The sequence below is a fragment of the Leopardus geoffroyi genome, chromosome B2, assembly GCF_018350155.1.
Source record: "Leopardus geoffroyi isolate Oge1 chromosome B2, O.geoffroyi_Oge1_pat1.0, whole genome shotgun sequence".
NCBI classification, from domain to species: domain Eukaryota; kingdom Metazoa; phylum Chordata; class Mammalia; order Carnivora; family Felidae; genus Leopardus; species Leopardus geoffroyi.
This window is the reverse complement of record NC_059332.1, coordinates 44,865,048-44,884,439: the sequence shown is the minus strand read 5'-3', so window position 1 is coordinate 44,884,439 and position 19,392 is coordinate 44,865,048. Positions and strand designations below refer to the sequence as shown.

The window sequence follows — 19,392 nt, the reverse complement described above, 5'->3', positions numbered from 1 at the left end:
GCTAGCCCGGTCGGAGTCCTGGTTCTGCCCTTTAAAGGCTGTGTGACCTTAGGCAAGTCATTTGACCTCTCTGCACCTGTGCTTTCTCATCAGGGAAATGTGAATAATCATAGTACCTGTGCCTTAGACTGTCGTGGGGATTAAATACCTAAGCACACATCAAGTACTCAACAGTGCCCGACACAGGAGTGTTGGATATATTTTAGGCATTCGTATTTTTATAATTGTTATGACGGGAGATAACTAGAAAATAATGAGAGATACCACAGATGGTAGAATGAGCTTTGCCTGGGGTGGCGTTCATGGATGTGTTGAGCTCATGGGAAAGGACACACCACAGAGGGTAGGGGCCGTATGGCTCTCCTGTTGAGCCTTGAAGGGAGTCTGGATTGGGAAGCACAGCCTAGCAGGGATGAACTAGGAAACCCAGGTCAGGTCAAGGTGTGGTTACCAGCCGCAGAATTGGCAGTGATCCCAACAAAGCCAATCAAAGTCAACTCTTCAAGAAAGCCGCATGATGACAGGAGAAGAGCTTTATAGAGACGAAGTGAGTGTCAATGTGTGGATGAAAGGGTCCGTGGCAATGGTGCTTCTAGAAGAGCGTGACGCTTTGTCCCAGAATAGCTCTTACAACGTCACCAAACTATTCTCGGTGCCTTACATTTGTTAATCATTTGATCCTTATGACAACCTCACGAGGCAGACTTTTTTTATTCCTATATTACAGATGAGTACGGAGGCACAGAGAGGTTAAATAACTTGCCCAAGTTCACACAGCCACTTAACAGCAGAGCTAGGATTTGAACTCAATGTCCGTAGGGTTCTTGTTCTTAACTATTATAGTCTATGGTATAATTCAACTTTATTAAGGGCTTACTACGTGTCACATGCAGTTGATGTAATTCTTATAACAGTTCTATGAGGTCAGAAATATTATTATTCCATTTTACAGAAAAGAAGACTGAGGCTCAGAGAGGGTAAGTAAGTTCCCCCAGGTCACATAACTAGTAAGCAGCACAACCTTGTGCCCGGGCAGTCTGACTCCAGAGCTAGCTCTCACAGCCCCTGCCACAGAAAGCAACAATAGAACCATCCAGGAGAAAAAGGAACAAAGGAGGAGAAGATGATTTCTAAGCATGCATAATGTAAACAGCCCTAACGCAGCAGAAAGATTGGGGTGGGGACAGGCTGAGTGCTGAGGAGAGGTCATGTCTCAGACTTGTCTAAGACTCGTCACCGGAATGACTCAGGGTTCAAGTCTTAGGCAGAGAGCACAAGTTAAAAACACCATAATTTGTATTTCTTGACCCGACTCAAACTACGGGGACTCGGAGAAACTCAGATGTGGTGATTGGTTCTGCTCCTGGGCCTAGAGACTGGTCTATGAAAAGTGAATGCCAGCTCTGGGGCGCCTGGGTGGCGCAGTCGGTTAAGCGTCCGACTTCAGCCAGGTCACGATCTCGCGGTCCGTGAGTTCGAGCCCCGCGTCGGGCTCTGGGCTGATGGCTCAGAGCCTGGAGCCTGTTTCCGATTCTGTGTCTCCCTCTCTCTCTGCCCCTCCCTCGTTGATGCTCTGTCTCTCTCTGTCCCCAAAATAAATAAACGTTGAAAAAAAAAATTAAAAAAAAAAAAAAAAAAGAAAAGTGAATGCCAGCTCACATTCATAGAGTTCCCGCCATCCACGGGGTACAAGGTGCTCACCCGGAATCCGCAGCCCTACGCTCAGCTCCTACGTTTCAGAGCACATGGGCAGGAAGCCAAGGAGATAAGACATCTCTAACCCTCACTGACAGTCTCCTAAAATGTTCTTTCAGATTCTCCGTGAACATGAACTAGCGGGTAAGGAGCCACTAAGGCAAAAACGAGCAGGTACGTAAAGTCTTTGCTTGGCAGTCTCTTCTAGGAAGCCCGATCAAATGACATTTGCTGTAACTTTTCAAACCCTGTGATCCCTATAATGCAGTCTCCGAGTGTATCAGGGTTCAATTTCGAGAAGCAATTACAAGGGAACTCCATTCCCTCCTCTACCTAATGATATTAAATGGATTTTAGCAGCACGTTACAAGCCCCTCACCTCCCCCCTCTCTGCTCCCGAGATCCTGAAGAGTCTGTCCCCAGGGGCTCTCTCCTCAACTCCCACTTCCTAGCCTTTCAAAAACACCAATCTGATTCCCCATATAAAATCTTTCATGGGCTCCCAAATGCCTTGGATCTCTCCAAGGATTTTCTCAAATCCAATCTCCTGCTGGATTCTTAGCAGACCCCACATGATTTTCCCACTTATTCTCCTGTTTCCTTTCACATGGTCGCTGCCCACCCACCACCCTCCTTTGTTTGTCGGAGAGACTCCATTCACATGGGCTCCTGCCACGTAAGGCTTTCCATTGATTCCCCAGACAGGGAGGGGCCGTTTTCCTGGGTTCCCACTGCTCTTGTCACATTCCCATAGCACAAGATGCGTCCCAATGCTTTGTAATAATTTTACTTCCCGTTTGTCATCCCCAGTAGACATGAGTTCCCTTGAACCCTCCTCATCTCTGTAGCCTGGCACTGAGCCCAGTTTGTCAGTAAATGAGTGAACAAATAGAGAGCGTATGTCCCTGTCGCAGCTGCCCCTTTGTGAGTCGAGGGTGGGTTCTTACCACCAAAGCTGCTGGCCCAGTGTCTGTACCAATTTTGGAGAAGGTAGAACTTCTTAACCTTCAGGATTTTGACTGAATCACGCCCAGACATGCCGTGGTTTGGTCTGTTTGGCCTTGTCATCTGCAGGAGTCATAAAGCCGCCAGAGAGGGTGGGCTTTTGCGGGGGCCAGGATAAAGGTGTCTGTTGGAGCTTCTCAGAGCACCAACCAGATCGACCGCTGCCCAGTGCTTGAAATGACAATTCGATCATATTTTATTAAGGACTCAAAATGTTCGCTGGAAGGTCATACCTTCATTTTTTCTTCCTTTGCCTTTCTTTCCTTCCTTTTCTGTTTCGGCTTTGTTTTACATCCTTATACACCCTCACTCTCCCACTCCCCTCCTTCCCTGAAGCGGTCCGAAGCACACAGGTGGCACTTTCTGTGCGTTTAAACAAAGCATCAGTGCAGGCATTCCCATCCCCTGAGCCCCCTGGCACCCTGTGACAGGAGCAGAGCTGGAGACGTCCCCATTCGGTACTTTGAACGATTTTCTTTTTAAGAACCAAAGTACTTGCGGGTGAGTTCCAGCTCCAGGTTTCTCCCAGGCTCCTGTAAGGCCCAGGCTGCCAGCCTCCTCGGGGACAGTGGGTGACCATACAGCTGTAAAAGTAGCGTCTTCCTGCGCTTCCGGGCCTGGCTGTCTGTGACCCGTGGTGACATCGTGAGAGGTTAGCCTTTTGGAAGGAAGCCACGTCTGCGTCTAAGGATTTGACATTCTAAAATTTTCCAGATGTGCTTTCATTGCAAACAATCATGATGATAATAGATTACCATAAAAATATATTTTCCGTTTATTATACATGATCCTCTGTGCGCTTAGGCTTTTAGAGTCGTTTTGGAAGGTGATAAGGGCTCAACCCATCATCTGCAGAAGACGGTTTGACCTTGGGGCTTCTACAAAATCACCAAAGTAAGGAGTGGCTATGGAAAGACTCAGGGGCTAGACCTCAGAGAGCTGAAGTATAAATTGCGATGGAGAGCACCATTCTCCAGGAAAACAATGAAAGAAACCAACAGGAGGCAAACAAAGTTTCCAAGAAAAGAGAATTGTCGACAGGCATTTCCTTTTGAGGCGCTGGATCAAAGCTTTAGGGTTTGGGATAGACAGAATCATCTTTAAAAGTAGGATCAGCACTCACTTTTATGCTCAGAGCACTCTGGGCTTCTTCCTAAGTTACTCTGGTCAGTTATATATCTTCACTGGGCCCTGATATGCACACACAAGTACATATATGTGTATGTGTATGTATATTACATACACCATACAAACACAGACATATGATTGCATGCAAGTATATATATGAGTTATTACATTTCAGAGTTGTTGAGACGATTAAATAATATTATGTACATTTTATTTAAATGTTACTAGGGTTATCTAGGGATTTATTCGTGTGTTTTTTTCATTAAAAACAAAGATTTATTTATAGAACTAATATTGCATTTGAAAGAGCCTGAAATCCCTGGTGCAAAGAAGTTCCCGTATAACCACTGAAGGCAGGAGAAGGGAAGCCATGGCATACAAGTAGTGTTTTAGGAAAACGAATTCAGAGCCCTGTTGGGGAAGAGGAGTCTGCACAAACACTTAGAGGCCAGAGGATCAGAAGAAGCGTGGATCTGCCAGTTAGAGCAGAGAGGCCACGGGGGAGCAGGGGGAAAATCAGAATAGGACAGAGCATCCAGAGTTATGTCCCGATGAAACCAGGAAGTGGATTCTAGATCGGCTGAGAGGCTGGCACACAGAAGGGACCGACGGAAGCCACCTGAAGTGAAAATTAGCCAGATGGTTATGGCTGAACGAGTTAGAGGAGGAAGTCAGTGCTCGGGAGACCAGCGAGGAGGCTCAGCAGCATGGATCATCACTGGTCCTGGTTCCTCGAGTGAAACAGGGAAGGAGAAAGGGGAACATTTGTGAAAGACCTTACAAGGAGCGGGTCAAGAAGACGTGGAGACAGACTTGACACAGGGTGAAGGGTAGCGGTGATCCATGTGATACGGTAGGAACACACAGACCTGGGTGTCTGAGGGATGTGGAGGCCACAGGGAGAACCACAGCTGGAATGGGAATCTTGTCTCGGAGGTTGGCCAGGAAGCTCCAAAGTTACTCGTAAGGGCAATCTTCTCAGGGGAGTGCAAATGGACGTGTCTTTATTGGTTAGAAGTAACACGCATGTGTTCTCCGTGTCGGTGTGGAAGTGCTCTCTGCCAGGTTTCTGAGCCCGATTGGGGAATATTCTTGGGTCCTGGGCTGAAAAGTCCTCGTGGGTTCTTCTTTGGTTTCAGAAGGAATGACCGAGAATGGACACCTTTTCGAGAAAGGGAGACCCAGGGGGTCCTAGCCCCGTGCAGGAAGGGCTCACATTTACCTACCTACCTAGTGAGGAAATTGGGCTGTTGGCTGCTGGTGTGGGAATCTCAATCTTTCTGCAGACCTGGCGGCCCCCGTGTGTGCTCACCCTTCATCTGGGTCCAGGAAGTGCTGTGCATTGTCTAGGTTGAGGAACGTATTTCGGGGAGCAGGGGTTATGTTTTTGTCTTTCTTAGGATAACACACGGCATGTAGCGCGCTGAGCAAGTGGAGGTGGTGGCAGAGTGAGATGGCGAGAATGAGGCGCTCTCGGCCCAAGGTCTGGGGTTGGTTTTAGGGTTGATGTTCCATGTGTTGGGAATGCTTTTTTCTTTTAATTTCTTTTCTTTTTATTTTTACGTTTATTTATTTTTGAGAAACGGAGTGAGACAAAGCGTGAGCAGGGTGGGTGGGGGCAGAGAGAGGGAGACACAGAATCTGAAGCAGGCTCTAGGCTCCGAGCTGTCAGCACAGAGCCCGACACGGGGCTCGAACCCACGAACTGTGAGATCATGACCTGAGCCGAAGTCGGACGCTCAACCGACTGAGCCATCCAGGTGCCCCAATTTCTTTTTTTTTTTTTTAATTAAAATAATTTTTTTGAGAGAGAGAGAGAGAAAGAGCATGAGCAGGGGAGAAGAGCAAAGAGAGAGGGAGAGAGAATCTTGAACAGGCTCCACACTACACTCAGCATGGAGCCCGATGCACGGCTCGATCTCATCATAACCTGAACCAAAATCAAGAGTCAGACGCTTAACTGACTGAGCCACCCAGGCACCCCCCTTTTAATTTCTGATTAGTGTTGTTTGTGTGTGTAACAGTCTCAAAGGTGAGACCGTTGGAGTAGCATTAGCTTTTCTTGACCTACCAGGGGGCATCTGCCTGTAATATCATCATCACACACATTAATATCATTAATATTATTCTTTCTACCTGCTGTTTCAAAAGGGCTACTATAGGCCAGACAATTTGCTAGGGGCCCTCATACCAACTCCTTAGCAATTCTGCAGAGAAGATATCACTCCTTTTTTCACACATGGCAAAGTGTGGCTCACAGAGGCTAAATGGCCTGTCCAGGTAAGAAGGTATTCCGGGGGCGCCTGAGTGGGTCAGTCGGTTAAGTGTCCAACTTTGGCTCAGGTCAAGATCTCGTGGTTCGTGAGTTTGAGCCCCACGTCGGGCTCTGTGCTGACAGCTCGGAGCCCGGAGCCTGCTTTGGATTCTGTGTCTCCCTCTCTCTCTGCCCCTCCCCTGCTCACGCTCTGTCTCTCTCTGTCTCAGAAATAAATAAAACATTAAAAAAAATTTTTTTGGAAGGTATTCCACTGCCCCTCTCACTGGCTCCACAGTCCATGCTCATAGTGCAGAGTTAATAATTTTCAACATGTGTTTCTGGCTCCTGCCCATTAGATTCCATTCCACGGTTATTAGAGCAGCTTCACAGGGTAAGGAATACAGAGCACCGTCTTCAACTTAGCGGGAAAAGAGCTTTCTACGGGTCTGACCTGGGTATGTGACAAACTAGTAGAAACGATTCATTTCTCCAGACTTTATAGCCCAGCGTTCTATGACATGCCGTGATGCTCACCCTCTCTCCCATCCACACCTGCCGGTGAGCCATAGCCTGGGGCTCTGGTGGTTTTCCCCTGCGTGAACAAACCTTTCTAAAATCCAAATGGAGAACAGGATCCTTGATCTATCTGTTGACAATGGTGCAGAGACAGATGTGTAGCCAAATTGCTACCTACTAGAACATAGTAAGAAACAAGCAGAAAGACAGGCGGCTGTTAATATTTACCTGCTCCAGGGTGAGAAACAAGGGAGCCAAGCCTTCAGTGATCACGAAGCATCATCCCTTTTTGGTCAAGAGAAAGATTACACCAACCTCCTTTCTCTTGGGAGATTGATTTAGGCATGCTCAGTCTCCACCTTCTGAGAAGCCACAATTCCCATTAGAGTTGCCAGGCAAAAATAATATTGTTTGCTTAAACAGCTGAGATTAAGACCCAGCTTGTCGCACTTTGTGGCCAACTTTCCAGAAATGTCTCTTTAAGATAAGTGCTGCGTGTCGGGCAGCGATTTATGGGAAAGGAGAAGGGAAATCCTGGTGGGGTCGTACCTCTGGGCCTGCCCGATAGACCTCCATCTGTGACACTGATGACACCTGGAATGTGCTACCTTCCACTTGGGGCATCGGTTGAGTCAGAAAAGTTCAGGCAAACGGCAGGAGGCCACAGGAGCCCAAGAAAAAGCAAACACATTAAACTCTGGAATCAGATGGTCCAGAGGCAGCAGAGAAGAACTTAAGGGCCTCTGAAAGGACACACAATGACACAGAGGTGGGAAAACCATCCCCTGCTCCTCCTGAGCCCCCTTGTAGCCTGAGGCAGATCAAGGAACATCACTCTCCCCAGCTCCAAAGTCCTCAGATTTGGGAGAGGCGAGGCAAGCAGGAGTTGGCATTTCCATCCCAAACTGTGGGTCTGCCTCAGGGCTGTGAGTACAGTGTGCCTCTGATCCCACCCACCTGTGGGTCACAATGGCACCTGCACATCAAATGAGACACTCCCCCAGGGCCATACAGGGACAGGAATGACCCAGATCCCGAGGGCATCTTCTGTTCCTCAGGCAGGCCATGGAAATCACTCTCGAGGCTTTGGTCCTGATTTTCTCTTCCTGGAGTAAGAGGCCCCGAATATGCACATGGCAATCTCCTCCTTTCACTTGCATCTTTGCTCAACGTTTATGGCTTTAGAAAGGTCCTTTCTAACCATTCTAGATGGTTAAAATACCACTCTGCCCTCACTCTGCCTGCCACTCTGTTTTTTGACCCTGCTTTAGTATCTCCATGCCCTCCAGAACTGCCTGACACTGAAGTTTCAGCCTACTTTTACCTCCCGCACGGGTGCAGGAGATCCACGGAAGTAGGTAGAGCTTTGCCTCTCTTATTTACGCCAGGTCCCCAGCACCTAGCGTCGTGCCTGGGAAGTAGGCACTCAGCCAACAGTAAAGTTACTTATGAATCAATAAGTCAAGAAACTAGGGCACAAATGAATAAACCCAGCTAGACTTAAGATCAAAATCCATGAGTGTCAATGAGGGGTCACAGTGTGTTTTTCCTCAGTGTGGATTTCTAAGACATTTATGATGCTGAAACAAATAGAACAATGTTTGAGATAATTCTTCCATTTATTATTAATAATTTTGCTCTTGGATACGCTTTTTATTTTGAAATTGACTTTGAGAATTGCACACTGGTTCTAAAGATACATTTCATAATAATGCCTTCTTTGTCTTTTAGAGTACATTAGGGTTTACAAAGTGGTCACTTTCATTATCATCTTCCATTAGAGTTGTGACAAGGAGTGGTTAAAAGAAAATGGACTTGGGGTGCCTGGGTGGCTCAGTCAGTTAACTATCAGACTTCAGCTCGTGGTCCATGAGTTTGACCGTGCATCGGGCTCTGTACTGACAGCTTGGAGACTGGAGCCTGCTGCAGATTCTGTGTCTCCCTCTCTCTCTGACCCTCCCCTCCTTGCACTCTGTCTCTCTCCCTCTCAAAAATAAATAAACATAAAAAAATTTTTTAAAAAGAAAAAATGGACTTTGGGGCGCCTGGGTGACTCAGTGGGTTGAGCGTCTGACTTCAGCTCAGGTCATGATCTCACGGTTTGTGAGTTTCAGCCCCACAACAGGCTCTCTGCTGTCAGTGCTTAGCCCGCTTCAGATCCTCTGTCTCTCTCTGTCTCTCTCTCTCTCTCTCCCTGCCCCTCCCCCACTCATGCTCGCGCACGCGCTCTCTCTCTCTCTCTCAAAATTAAATAAAACATTTAAGGGAAAAAAAATAAAATGAACTTTGGAGTTCAGAAAATATGGTTTCAAATCCCAGCTTTAACATTTGCTATTTATGTGGCTTTAACCCATCAAGCCTCAGTTTTATCATCTGCAAAATGGGTATATGCATACTCTCCTCATCACCTCAGACCCTACTGGCCAATGAATAAATGGCAGCTGCTATTATTATTGTTACTTTTGTTATGATCACTTTTGATCCATCTGGTATGACTGAAGAAAGACGTGCACAAATGCACTTGGAGGCCACCTGACTGTCTCCATAGGACCAGAAGCAGGGGGTGTCTGAAAACAACAGCAACAACAAACAAAGCAAAAGCAAAAACAAAACAAAGACAAACAAACAACAAAACACACACATGTAAAAAAAAAAAAAAAAAAAAAAAACAAGTTTAGGCGCTAATATTGGCTCTCCAGGATTACTTTCTTGGTTTCCTCACTTGGATTAGAACATTAAATCCTAAACCTGCCTGATCCAGAATCACCAGTGGGAATTGAAACACACACACACACACACACACACACACACACACACACACACATTTCTGGACCTAATCCATGAAGATTTTACTTTGACTCACCTGGGTTGAGACTCCAAAGTATTCATGTGTGTTGAATTCCCTAGATGTACATAATCATCAGTCAAGTGCAGACCACTGGAATAGACGACTTCCAAGGGCAAGCCCCTAGCTTTTTGAGTTACTATTGGGTTGTTGAGCTTGTTTTAAAGAACTATTTCCATGCTGACGGCATTTCCTTCTCTAGTAGAGGTCCCCCATCTTTATCAGTCTCTAGGGAGAAGTGGCACTCAGGTAGAAGACTATTCTGAAACTCCTTTAGAAGTTGTTGAAGAACATAAAAGGTAGATGAGGGGAGAGGAACTTAGAGGCTAGTGCTTTAATTACAGTTGCACGAATCCCATGGAAGAGAGTTTGCTAAAACCATAGGAACTTTCCTCTTCATATTTTAAGCTTGTGGCTCAGTTCCCTGCAAGATCTCACTGGAAGGACCACCTTGGTTTCAGTGGGGAATGATGCCATTGATGAATCACCATGTGCTTTCCAGGCATTCGCTTGTTCTGCAACTGCGTCTGGAAAGGGCACAGAGAGGTGGGCTCAGGGATGAGCGGGAGGAATGGTGAGCCAGCAGGCATTGAGGCTATGGTGGGGGTCAGACCCTGGGGTGCAACAACGCAGATGAGGAAGTGGGGGATGTGGGATTGTTATTGACTTCACTCTGCTAAAAAACCCTACCGTCTAGGATATCCTGTTTACATTCAAGGGAGGAGATAGACTGCCTACGGACAAAGAGAATCCTGGAGCTAGGAATGCGCTGGAGGGTATAAACATTGCATTACTTTTCAGGAAAAAGAATATGCTCCAAGGCAGACTTTATAAATATTATGCAGCCACCCTCCTCTCAAATGTTCCCTGCGGGCAACCCACCATGTCTAGAGTTAGGCTCACACAGATTAAGGTTAGCAATTCTTCCGGGAAGCCTGTTTTCATCACAGAACCATCAGAGAATCAGAAAGAAAACAGGAAATTTTAGGCATCGCTGTGGTATCATGACAGCCTGTGACTCTGCGTCGGGTTTTAAAAGCCTTTTTGCTCTGCTTGTAAATACATTTTTATAAGGAGGAAATATACCTTAAGATGCAGTCTTAATTTTGAGAGATAGACAAAGACTTTTTTCACAGTTTGAGTTAATTACAGCAAGTTGCAGGACGGATGCCAAAATGAAATACTTCTCAACAAGGCTGATGAGTAAAACCCAACTTCTTCTTATTTGTTTGTTTGTTTGTTTGCCTATTTTCTTCCAAGATTTTGTGTAAATTCAAATTAGTTACATGTAGTGTAGCATTGGTTTTAGGAGTAGAATTTAGTGAGTGATTCTAAAATCAACCTTCTAAGGCATAGTTTATAACTATCAGTTTACAAATATTACAGCTTTCTGTAATAAAAACTTATTTACTGGAGTTTCCCACAATGAACTTAACTCATTTTTAGTCCTTCACATCAATATTGCTTGGAAAGTTTTAAACAAATCTGGCAATATTATGGGAAAAATTTTTGCCCTTTTAGAAAACATAGAATTGATTTTTTTTGGCAAAATATACATCATGCAAAATATACATCAGATTTGACTTAAATTTTCAAGTAATACTTTTGCAAGTATTCTCTAACCTTTTCCTTCTTTGACTGACAAGATCAAATAAGCCACAATTTGTCTTCTCAACGCATCTGTGTAAAAATTTCTCCTAATCTTTGAAGGTTCATCATTAGCTATGAAACTCTTCCTTGGCTTCTGCTCCTCTTAGGTATTTCAGCCAAGAATGAGCCAAAGATTCGGGCAGTGATGGGGAGGTGAATGTGTGGCTCTCTTAGAGGGTCACAATTTTAATAAGAGCTAATTGGGCACATGTTTATTATGGGGTGAGCTCCGTGCCAGATGGAGTCAAGCCATGCGAAGTGAAAGAAATAGTTCCTGCCCTTGAGAAGCTTACAACTAGTGAACCAGACATGCTGTAATACAGGAAATTATGAAAGGACATTCCAGTTTATATATTGTCTGGCTTGCTGGTGGGTGGGTATGTGTTGGACCAAATGCATCTAGGATGCCAGACACAGAAACAGCCTGGAGACCATTTGGAAGGGCGATGAAGAGCTGGAGATATCTCTGATTTTACGTTCTCCTGGGCAGATTTTACTTTTGTTGAAAAGTCATCACGTTCAGGACACCAGAGGTACACAGCGAGAACTAAGAGCCCATGCTATGTGTGTAGGCTAAGGGTAAAGGGAATTAACAGGATGACTCTTCCTGGAGGCCTTCAACCTATGCGTAGTTCAGATCTCAAAATATACACATGTCAGTTGAATGGTGTTGGAAACACCCTGACTCATTTCTCTGAGTCAGGACCGTGGCTTTATTGTCTGGATGTTGCCAAGGGCCCCTGCTAGATCTCCCTGCTTCTGTTCTAGACAGGTCCTGAGCTTAGCCTGTGAATCTCTCAAATGGCCAGAGGCCACTACACTTAGACCAGAAAGATCAGTTGCCTTCCTTCTTTAAATGGTAAAGTCATAGACAGGGAGCACCATGAAGGGGGCAAGGCTGATGTGCCAGCATCCACATAGTCCTGTTATTGCCTTTAAATGTGGAACTGTCCGCCATGCTCCCTCTCTGCCCGCCAACCGCCCCCCCCCCCGCCCCGTGGTGAATTCTCACAGGTTCCTATGCTTTCCTTTCAGTTGCCTCAAGCAGAGTTGCAGCTGAAGAGTACACTGTTGATGTTGAGATCAGTTTTGAAAACGCCTCCTTCCTGGAGCCTATCAAAACTTACTTGAACAGCCTCAGTTTCCCAATTCAAGGGAACAGCACTGACCAAGCCACCACCACCATTTTAAGCATTGAGGTGACCACAGGTGAGTCAAAGGCCCGTTGCTATAGAATGGAGGGCTGGGAATATCAGGAGAGAAGCTGTCCGAGCTCCTTACTGCCACAGCAAATTGCAATTCGTAGGCAAGTGACGTGACTCAAAAAGGCCTGATGTGTGATTTTATGACTTCACGGCCTTCCAGAATGCAGCCCCTCTTGGCAGACTCCATAGCCAGTTCCTTATCTCAAATGGGAGCCAAATGTTTGCTTGGTGGTTTGTGTATTGGTTGTCACAAAATGGTCCCAAGATACTTCCAGGTTCTTCACAACAGGCTACTTGGTCCCATCCGTCTGGGTAGTCAGTGGGTCCGGCAAAGGCTGGTTCAGGTATTAATAAGGAGCAAGTTCCCTTCATTTTGGGAGCATAGGTCAGGAAATGGGAACCAGGTACACACCTGGATTTGGAAGCAAGACATAATACAGAAACTCTAAGGCCGTGCGACAGGATTTTCTGGTCGCTGCCTCCCTTGTGAGGTTATGCAAGCTGTCCTATTTCTCAGGCACTATCACCTGGGAAGCTATGATATGGGAGTCCCCCTTGTCCCAAACAAAGGTATTGCCTTGCAAACACTAACAGATTTGGGGTTTCATGATTCTAAAATGGAGGCAAGAATAAAATTCTTGTCTTTCAAGAATTTTTTGAATTATAGTTCAAATAGTTCATCAGCATCAGTCTATGCATTCCAATGTTTATTCCTTTGATTTTGAGAGAGAGAGAGAGAGAGAGCGCATATGAATGGGAGAGAGAGGCAGAGAGGGAGAGAGAGAGAGTCTTAAGCAGGCTCCACACTCGGTGGAGCCACCCAGGTCACCAACTGAGCCACCAAGCACCCCAATCCAATTTTTTATTCTTTTTTTTTTTTCAACGTTTATTTATTTTTGGGACAGAGAGAGACAGAGCATGAACGGGGGAGGGGCAGAGAGAGAGGGAGACACAGAATCGGAAACAGGCTCCAGGCTCTGAGCCATCAGCCCAGAGCCCGACGCGGGGCTCGAACTCACGGACGGCGAGTTCGTGACCTGGCTGAAGTCGGATGCTCAACCGACTGCGCCACCCAGGCGCCCCTCCAATTTTTTATTCTTAATATATGCTAGCTGAACCCGAAATGGCTGCTTCCTAGCTCCCTCTGGATGCCCTTCCCACCTATGCTGTAGCAAAGGACTGCATCAGTGTCCACAGATTCACTAGAGCTTGGGTGCCTCTCCTATTTCAGGAGCAGTGATCTGATGACTTTCCTTTGGGTAGTCACTCTTAGAATAGACAGCTCCCCATGACATGACTTCGATCGAGTTTTAGAAATAAATTCAAAGCCCTCTGTTTTCAGAGCTTTTTCCAATGTCCCCAGGGGGATTAGAAAGTATTTGGTTTGTTTACGTGTGACTAGAAATGTAACAGGCACAATTTTATTTGTACTCTGTATTTGCTGTTTAGCAAATTACCCCAAAACTTAGCATCCTAAAACAACAAACATTTATCGTACCATACAGCTTCTGAGGGCTAAGAATCCAGAAGGAGCTTAGCTGGGTGGTCCTGGCTCAGGGTCTCTTATGAGGGTGCGGTCAAGCTTCGGGCAGAGTAGCAGTCCTCCGAAGGCTCCACCGCAGCTAGAAAATCCTCTCTGAAGCCCACTCACATGGTTGTTGGCAGGACTCAGCTCCTCACTAGCTGTTGACTGGAGACTTGCTTCTCACCATGTTGGCCTCTCCATGACATGTCCTCATGCAATGGCAGCTGGCTTCCCCCCCGGAGCAAGTGGTGAGAGACAGACATCACCGAAGGAAGCCACAGCGTCTTATATCCTAACCTCAGGAGTGATATATCATCATTTCTGCCATATTCTGTTGGTCACACAGACTAAGTCTAGGGCAACATGAGAGTGAGTGACAAAACGGTGTTAATAGTCAGAAACAGGGGTGGTCAGGGGCTGCCTTGGAAGCCTTTGGACACTGATGTAGTCTTTTGCTACATACACTACCATACCTTTGCTACCATACACTTTGTGCCCAGAAATCTGTCTATCACATTATTATTATTTTTTTTTTCAACGTTTATTTATTTTTGGGACAGAGAGAGACAGAGCATGAACGGGGGAGGGGCAGAGAGAGAGGGAGACACAGAATCGGAAACAGGCTCCAGGCTCTGAGCCATCAGCCCAGAGCCCGACGCGGGGCTCGAACTCACGGACCGCGAGATCGTGACCTGGCTGAAGTCGGACGCTTAACCGACTGCGCCACCCAGGCGCCCCTATCACATTATTATTGTAGGCATCCGCTGTAACAGTCAGAGCAGTCATCCTTCAGACGGCCATACCTAATAGCATGGTGATGTGTACGGGAATCACACGAATCTCACGTAGTACTGTTGAACTTCCCAAAGGGCAATGTAGAGTCAAGTTAGAATTTTCTACAGAGTATAAATACAGTCTATACATGTAAAGGTGGCGAGCACCTTCTCTCTCCTCACTGTTCTGGTTGTTGATAGTCTGCAGACCTACCGGAAATGAAATCTGGTGCTCGTGTGAGACAGGCTATAGGTGGCCTCAAGAAAGGTGTCTCCACAATCTCACTTGTCAAGAGCATGATGGCTTCGCTGCAGGGCATCGTTGCAGTTGCCTTAAAGGACTACCTCCCAAGGGACCTTTTTGCCAGCTCCAGGGAGGTAAGTAACTGTCGATTAAGTGTTTGTTTGTTTGTTTGTTTGTTGAGTGACCGATATCAACTCAGGCAAACTTCTCGGTCCTGTGTGTATTCAAACGCTAACATGAGATTTTGAAATACTGCCTTGTGATTCTTTCAGCAGATGTTACCCTAAGAATGTCAGTCCGACTCAATGTGGGCTTTCAACAAGACCTCAAGAACTCTTCCTCTGCTCTCTATAGGTCCTACAAGACTGACTTGGAAACAGCGGTAGGTTTTGACCCCAAGAACCTCATAGCCAACAAGTTCTTTGGGCTGGACTGAATCTGTTGCATTCACCAAGGATAAATTCTGTCAGAGTTTATGAATATGGGCATCAAAAATATTCCTAGATATCTGGGATGATGAATTACGGAGTGTTCAAATCCAACAGTGTGCAGGGGATGATTTTACGTCATTTCGACCTATAGGTGGAACTTCCACCCAGGGTAGAATTGATTCAGAGAAGACTTGGTGTCATCAACCCACTGAATCCAATTCAGGTCTAGAAGCACCTGGTGGCACATTTCCATTTGTCTTCCCACACTTCACGGATGAAGCTGTAATGTCTTTTGGGTAGATCAACCCAAGGCTAGCACCGTGGTTTCAAATCATTCCACATTAAAGGTCATGAGGCATTCTCACTTAAGACAGATTTCGATTTACTCATATAAAAATAGAGAAAATTCCCGGAGTATTAACTGAGTTCCAGACACTACTCTAAGTGATTTACACTGGATTAATTCATCTGAACCTAAAGGCTTTGCTTGAGTGAACTCATTTGCGATACAGCGTCCCAGTTGGTGTGGTACAAATTATTACAGGGGGGCTGAGATAATGACTTCCCTTAACTCTCTGGGCAGCCAAGCCCCTGCCTCAGGCCAGGAGTAGCCTCAGCTTACCCTTGGAAACCACATGAATGAGGTTTCATTTTCTGTGGGTGCCATGCTGAAGCGCTGAAGGGCTCTTGGACACCCGATGCGCATATCTGGCATGTGATAGCGCTACACAGCGTGAGAACCTTCCGCACACGCTGCGCCCTCAATTATATGCTTTTGAGGGAAGAGAGAGTTGCATATTCATCTTTGGATCCTACCAACCCAGCTTCCTGGCACGGTGCTCTGCACCCACAGTGCTTTGCATGTTGCATCTACTGGTAAATGTGACTTGAATCAAAATGAATTCCCTGGGATGGGTGTTCAGAGAAACCTCCCCATTTTCTCTGCCAGGCATTTCCCTGAGCAAAATTTTTGGCACGTTAAATCTGGTGTTTGTTTGCTTCTTGGAGAACCCAGGCTGACATAGGTCAAGAGGAATTACTTCTTCAAAGTTCTGTCAGCATTAGCCTTAACAAAATATACAGGAGAAAGTTTTACCTGGGGTGATAAGAAAAAATATGTGCTTTTTACTCTGCTTTCAACCTTTTGACTTATCTCTCACTGGACCTTGATGCATGACACTTGTCTTTCTTTGTTTTCCAGTTCTGGAAAGGTTACAGTATTTTACCAGGCTTCAAATTGGTGACTGTGACAGGGTTCAGGTAAGAAGCTGTAATCGGGTCATTCCTGCCCAACGGCAGAGACCACTATGTTAGTGAAGAAGAAACAACCCATTAGAGGGGCATCATCTAGAGCAGTCTGGTAGAGGTGGAGACAATGCTCGATTGGTAGGGCGCAAAGAGGGAGGCAATACTGAGAACGGAAACTTGCTCCTCACAGATATACCTGCTTAAATGGAAAATGAGCCCAAGACTTGTGTTTATTCTGTGCCTGCAGGGGTTTGGCAAACAGATAAGGGATAAGTCCACAGACTAGGGAGTTCCAAAATATAAAAGTGAAAGAATGTCATGCATGATGCCTTTATTCAAGAAAAGTTGTCCAGCCAGCCACGGGCACAGAGTTGCACGCTGCTGTGTAAATGGCTCCGCCTGGAGTTGGGCTCCACGGCAGCCCTAAGGAGGTATGCACAGTGTTTCAAAAAGTTAGGTGCCAATTTTAACAACGAAGAATGTTCACAGAAACATTCGGGATTCTGCTTCAATTGACATTAGCATATCTGGTAACCTCGGGCCAGCATGGCTGTGTGACAACAGTCTCTGCACTGTGGCTGTGACCCTATGACCAACTTGTGTGATTCACTTCACTCATTCCCATCCAGCCGTTTTGCTCACTTATGTTACCTGTCTGCAGACATTTGAGTGTGCAAGCCTTTGTCGCAGGCTTTCAGCTAGAGCCTGAAAACGGGTTGATTTGAGTGAACCTTTGAAGATAAAAAGTACCCAGGCTGTGCTTGCCATTTTGTTTTCCCATGTAAATAAACCATAAGGATCTAGACTCTTCCAGGTCAGTTACTGCCATACTGAACTGAGTGGTCTCCATCCAGGCCCGGAAGTGTGGTTGTGACATACGAGGTCAAGACTACAACACCATCACCTGAATTGATGCGTAAAGCAAATGATCAAGTAATGCGGAACCTTAATCAGACCTACAAAATGGACTACAATTCCTTTCAAGTAGTTACTAGCAGTAAGTAGGACATCTCCACGTTTTTCCTATACATGGATTCTATTTAGCTATAGCAATGGTATTTATCATTATGCTTAAAACCAGGAAATTACATTACAGTGTCCTCCATGGGGAGAGGCTGTCTGGTTCCTGGCACAGAGGCTTCCCGTCTGAGGCACCATTACAGATCCTGACAATCAGGCTAATGTCACTGCAGTTGGGATAGGGGTTGCAGTGGGGAGAGATTTTGCAAGAGGGTCCCAGAGCCATCCGGGTCGATGGAGGGCTTTGTTTTGTTTCGTTTCGTTTTTAGTCAGAAGTCTGGGGGCCCCTGGGTGGCTCAGTCGGTTGGGCGTCCGACTTCGGCTCAGGTCATGATCTCACGATCTGTGAGTTCGAGCCCCGCGTCGGGCTCTGTGCTGACAGCTCGGAGCCCAGAGCCCGCTTGAGATGCTGTCTCTCCCTCTCTCTCTCTGCCCCTCCCCTACTCATGCTCTGTCTCTCAAAAATAAATAAATGTTAAAAAAAAAAATTAAAAATAAAAAAATAAACACATAATCGGAAGTCCCACATCATCCGGGCGCCTGCGTGGCTCAGTCGGTTAAGCAGCCAACTCTTGATTTAGGCTCAGGTCATGATCTCGTGGTTCATGTGATCAGGACAGAGCCCTGAAAGCATGGAGCCTGCGTGGGATTCTCTCTCTCCCTCTCTCTCTCTGCTCCTCCCCCACTCTCTCTCTTGCTCTCAAAAAAAAAAAAAAAAAAAAAAAAAAAAAAGTGCCAAAACATCCAAAAACTAACATTGGAGTGGGGTTGGGACATTCATGAAATGCACTGATATTAAACAATTGCTACTGTTATTTTAGAGAAGTAGTTCTTGAAGTATGCCCCCCCCCCCCAAACCAGCAGCGTCAGCATCCCCTGGAACTTGTTAGAAATACAAATTCCTAGGGCCACCGCAACCAACCAGGGCGATCTGTGTTTCCACAAGCCCTTCAAGTGATTCTAAGGTGTGGGAAAATTTGAGAACCTCTGCTTTGGATCCCATAGAGCAGTGGTGAAAATCCTGGGATTTTTAGATGCTTTCCCCCATTTTACAAATGGGTACAGAGTTGTGTTCTGGTGTGTTACCAGGTGGGTGGACCTATTGTCACTTGGGAAATAGAAAGGAGAGAGCCAGCTGGGCAGAGATTCGGCAGGCAAGAATTTGCAGGCAGATGTTCTAGATAATTCTGGTATGTGGTTCCAGAATAAAGTCTATGCCTCTTCAGAACCACGCTGGGTCCATTCGGGGAGGACTCTGAAAGGTCAGTTGCAGGCGCCTCTGGGAGACAGGGCACGGGGGTTAGGCCGTCCCCACGACAGATTTACACAGCTCGTCTTTACATTCTCCGGTAGTTTTAGATGCCAGGTCATTTTCAAAAACAAAATGTTAAAAGAGATATGCACAGTGGTAAGAAAGTGCTGCAACCGAAGCAAGGAGAAAAGAAAAATAACAATTGGAATAAATAAGGTGGCAACAACATAGGTGAAAACTGGAAAACTGAAGGAAGAGGAGTGAGTGGCCTAAAATTCAGACTCCCATGGAAGGCAGCCAGCCATGCCACCCCTGCCTGACCCCCAACACCACCCCCCAACCGACACAGGTTTTGCCTTGAGCAAGTCCCTGTATTTATGGTTCTGAGGGCCGAGGACAATATCGGCCTCTTGCAGAGGTAAGCTTTGGTTATGATTACTCTCTCCTTCAAATGTCAGTTGTGTTGAGGTTAGTCAGCCACTTAAACGAGTTTTACTGGCTGGTGGCTGACTGCTGGTCCAGAAACATGGTGTTGACAATGCAGCTCACAAAGGCACTTTGGAGTTTGTGCCTTATTCTTCCAAAGAGCAATGAAGCC

The 19,392-nt window shown here is 46.2% G+C and overlaps 1 protein-coding gene across 6 annotated transcripts in view; it reads left to right on the top strand.

Annotated features, from left to right (window-relative positions):
• Positions 1-19,392, top strand: part of ADGRF5 (adhesion G protein-coupled receptor F5) — a 96,390-nt gene that overhangs the window by 47,974 nt on the left and 29,024 nt on the right. For 4 of the 6 annotated variants that reach the window (XM_045498466.1, XM_045498468.1, XM_045498465.1 and 1 more), the window contains exons 3-8: positions 1,815-1,869; positions 12,132-12,305; positions 14,801-14,977; positions 15,116-15,225; positions 16,476-16,534; positions 17,377-17,519. In XM_045498466.1, the coding sequence (XP_045354422.1) occupies positions 1,815-1,869; positions 12,132-12,305; positions 14,801-14,977; positions 15,116-15,225; positions 16,476-16,534; positions 17,377-17,519 (718 nt within the window). The remainder of the gene's footprint in view (positions 1-1,814; positions 1,870-12,131; positions 12,306-14,800; positions 14,978-15,115; positions 15,226-16,475; positions 16,535-17,376; positions 17,520-19,392) is intronic. The other 2 variants (XM_045498467.1, XM_045498470.1) reach the window with 1 other exon arrangement.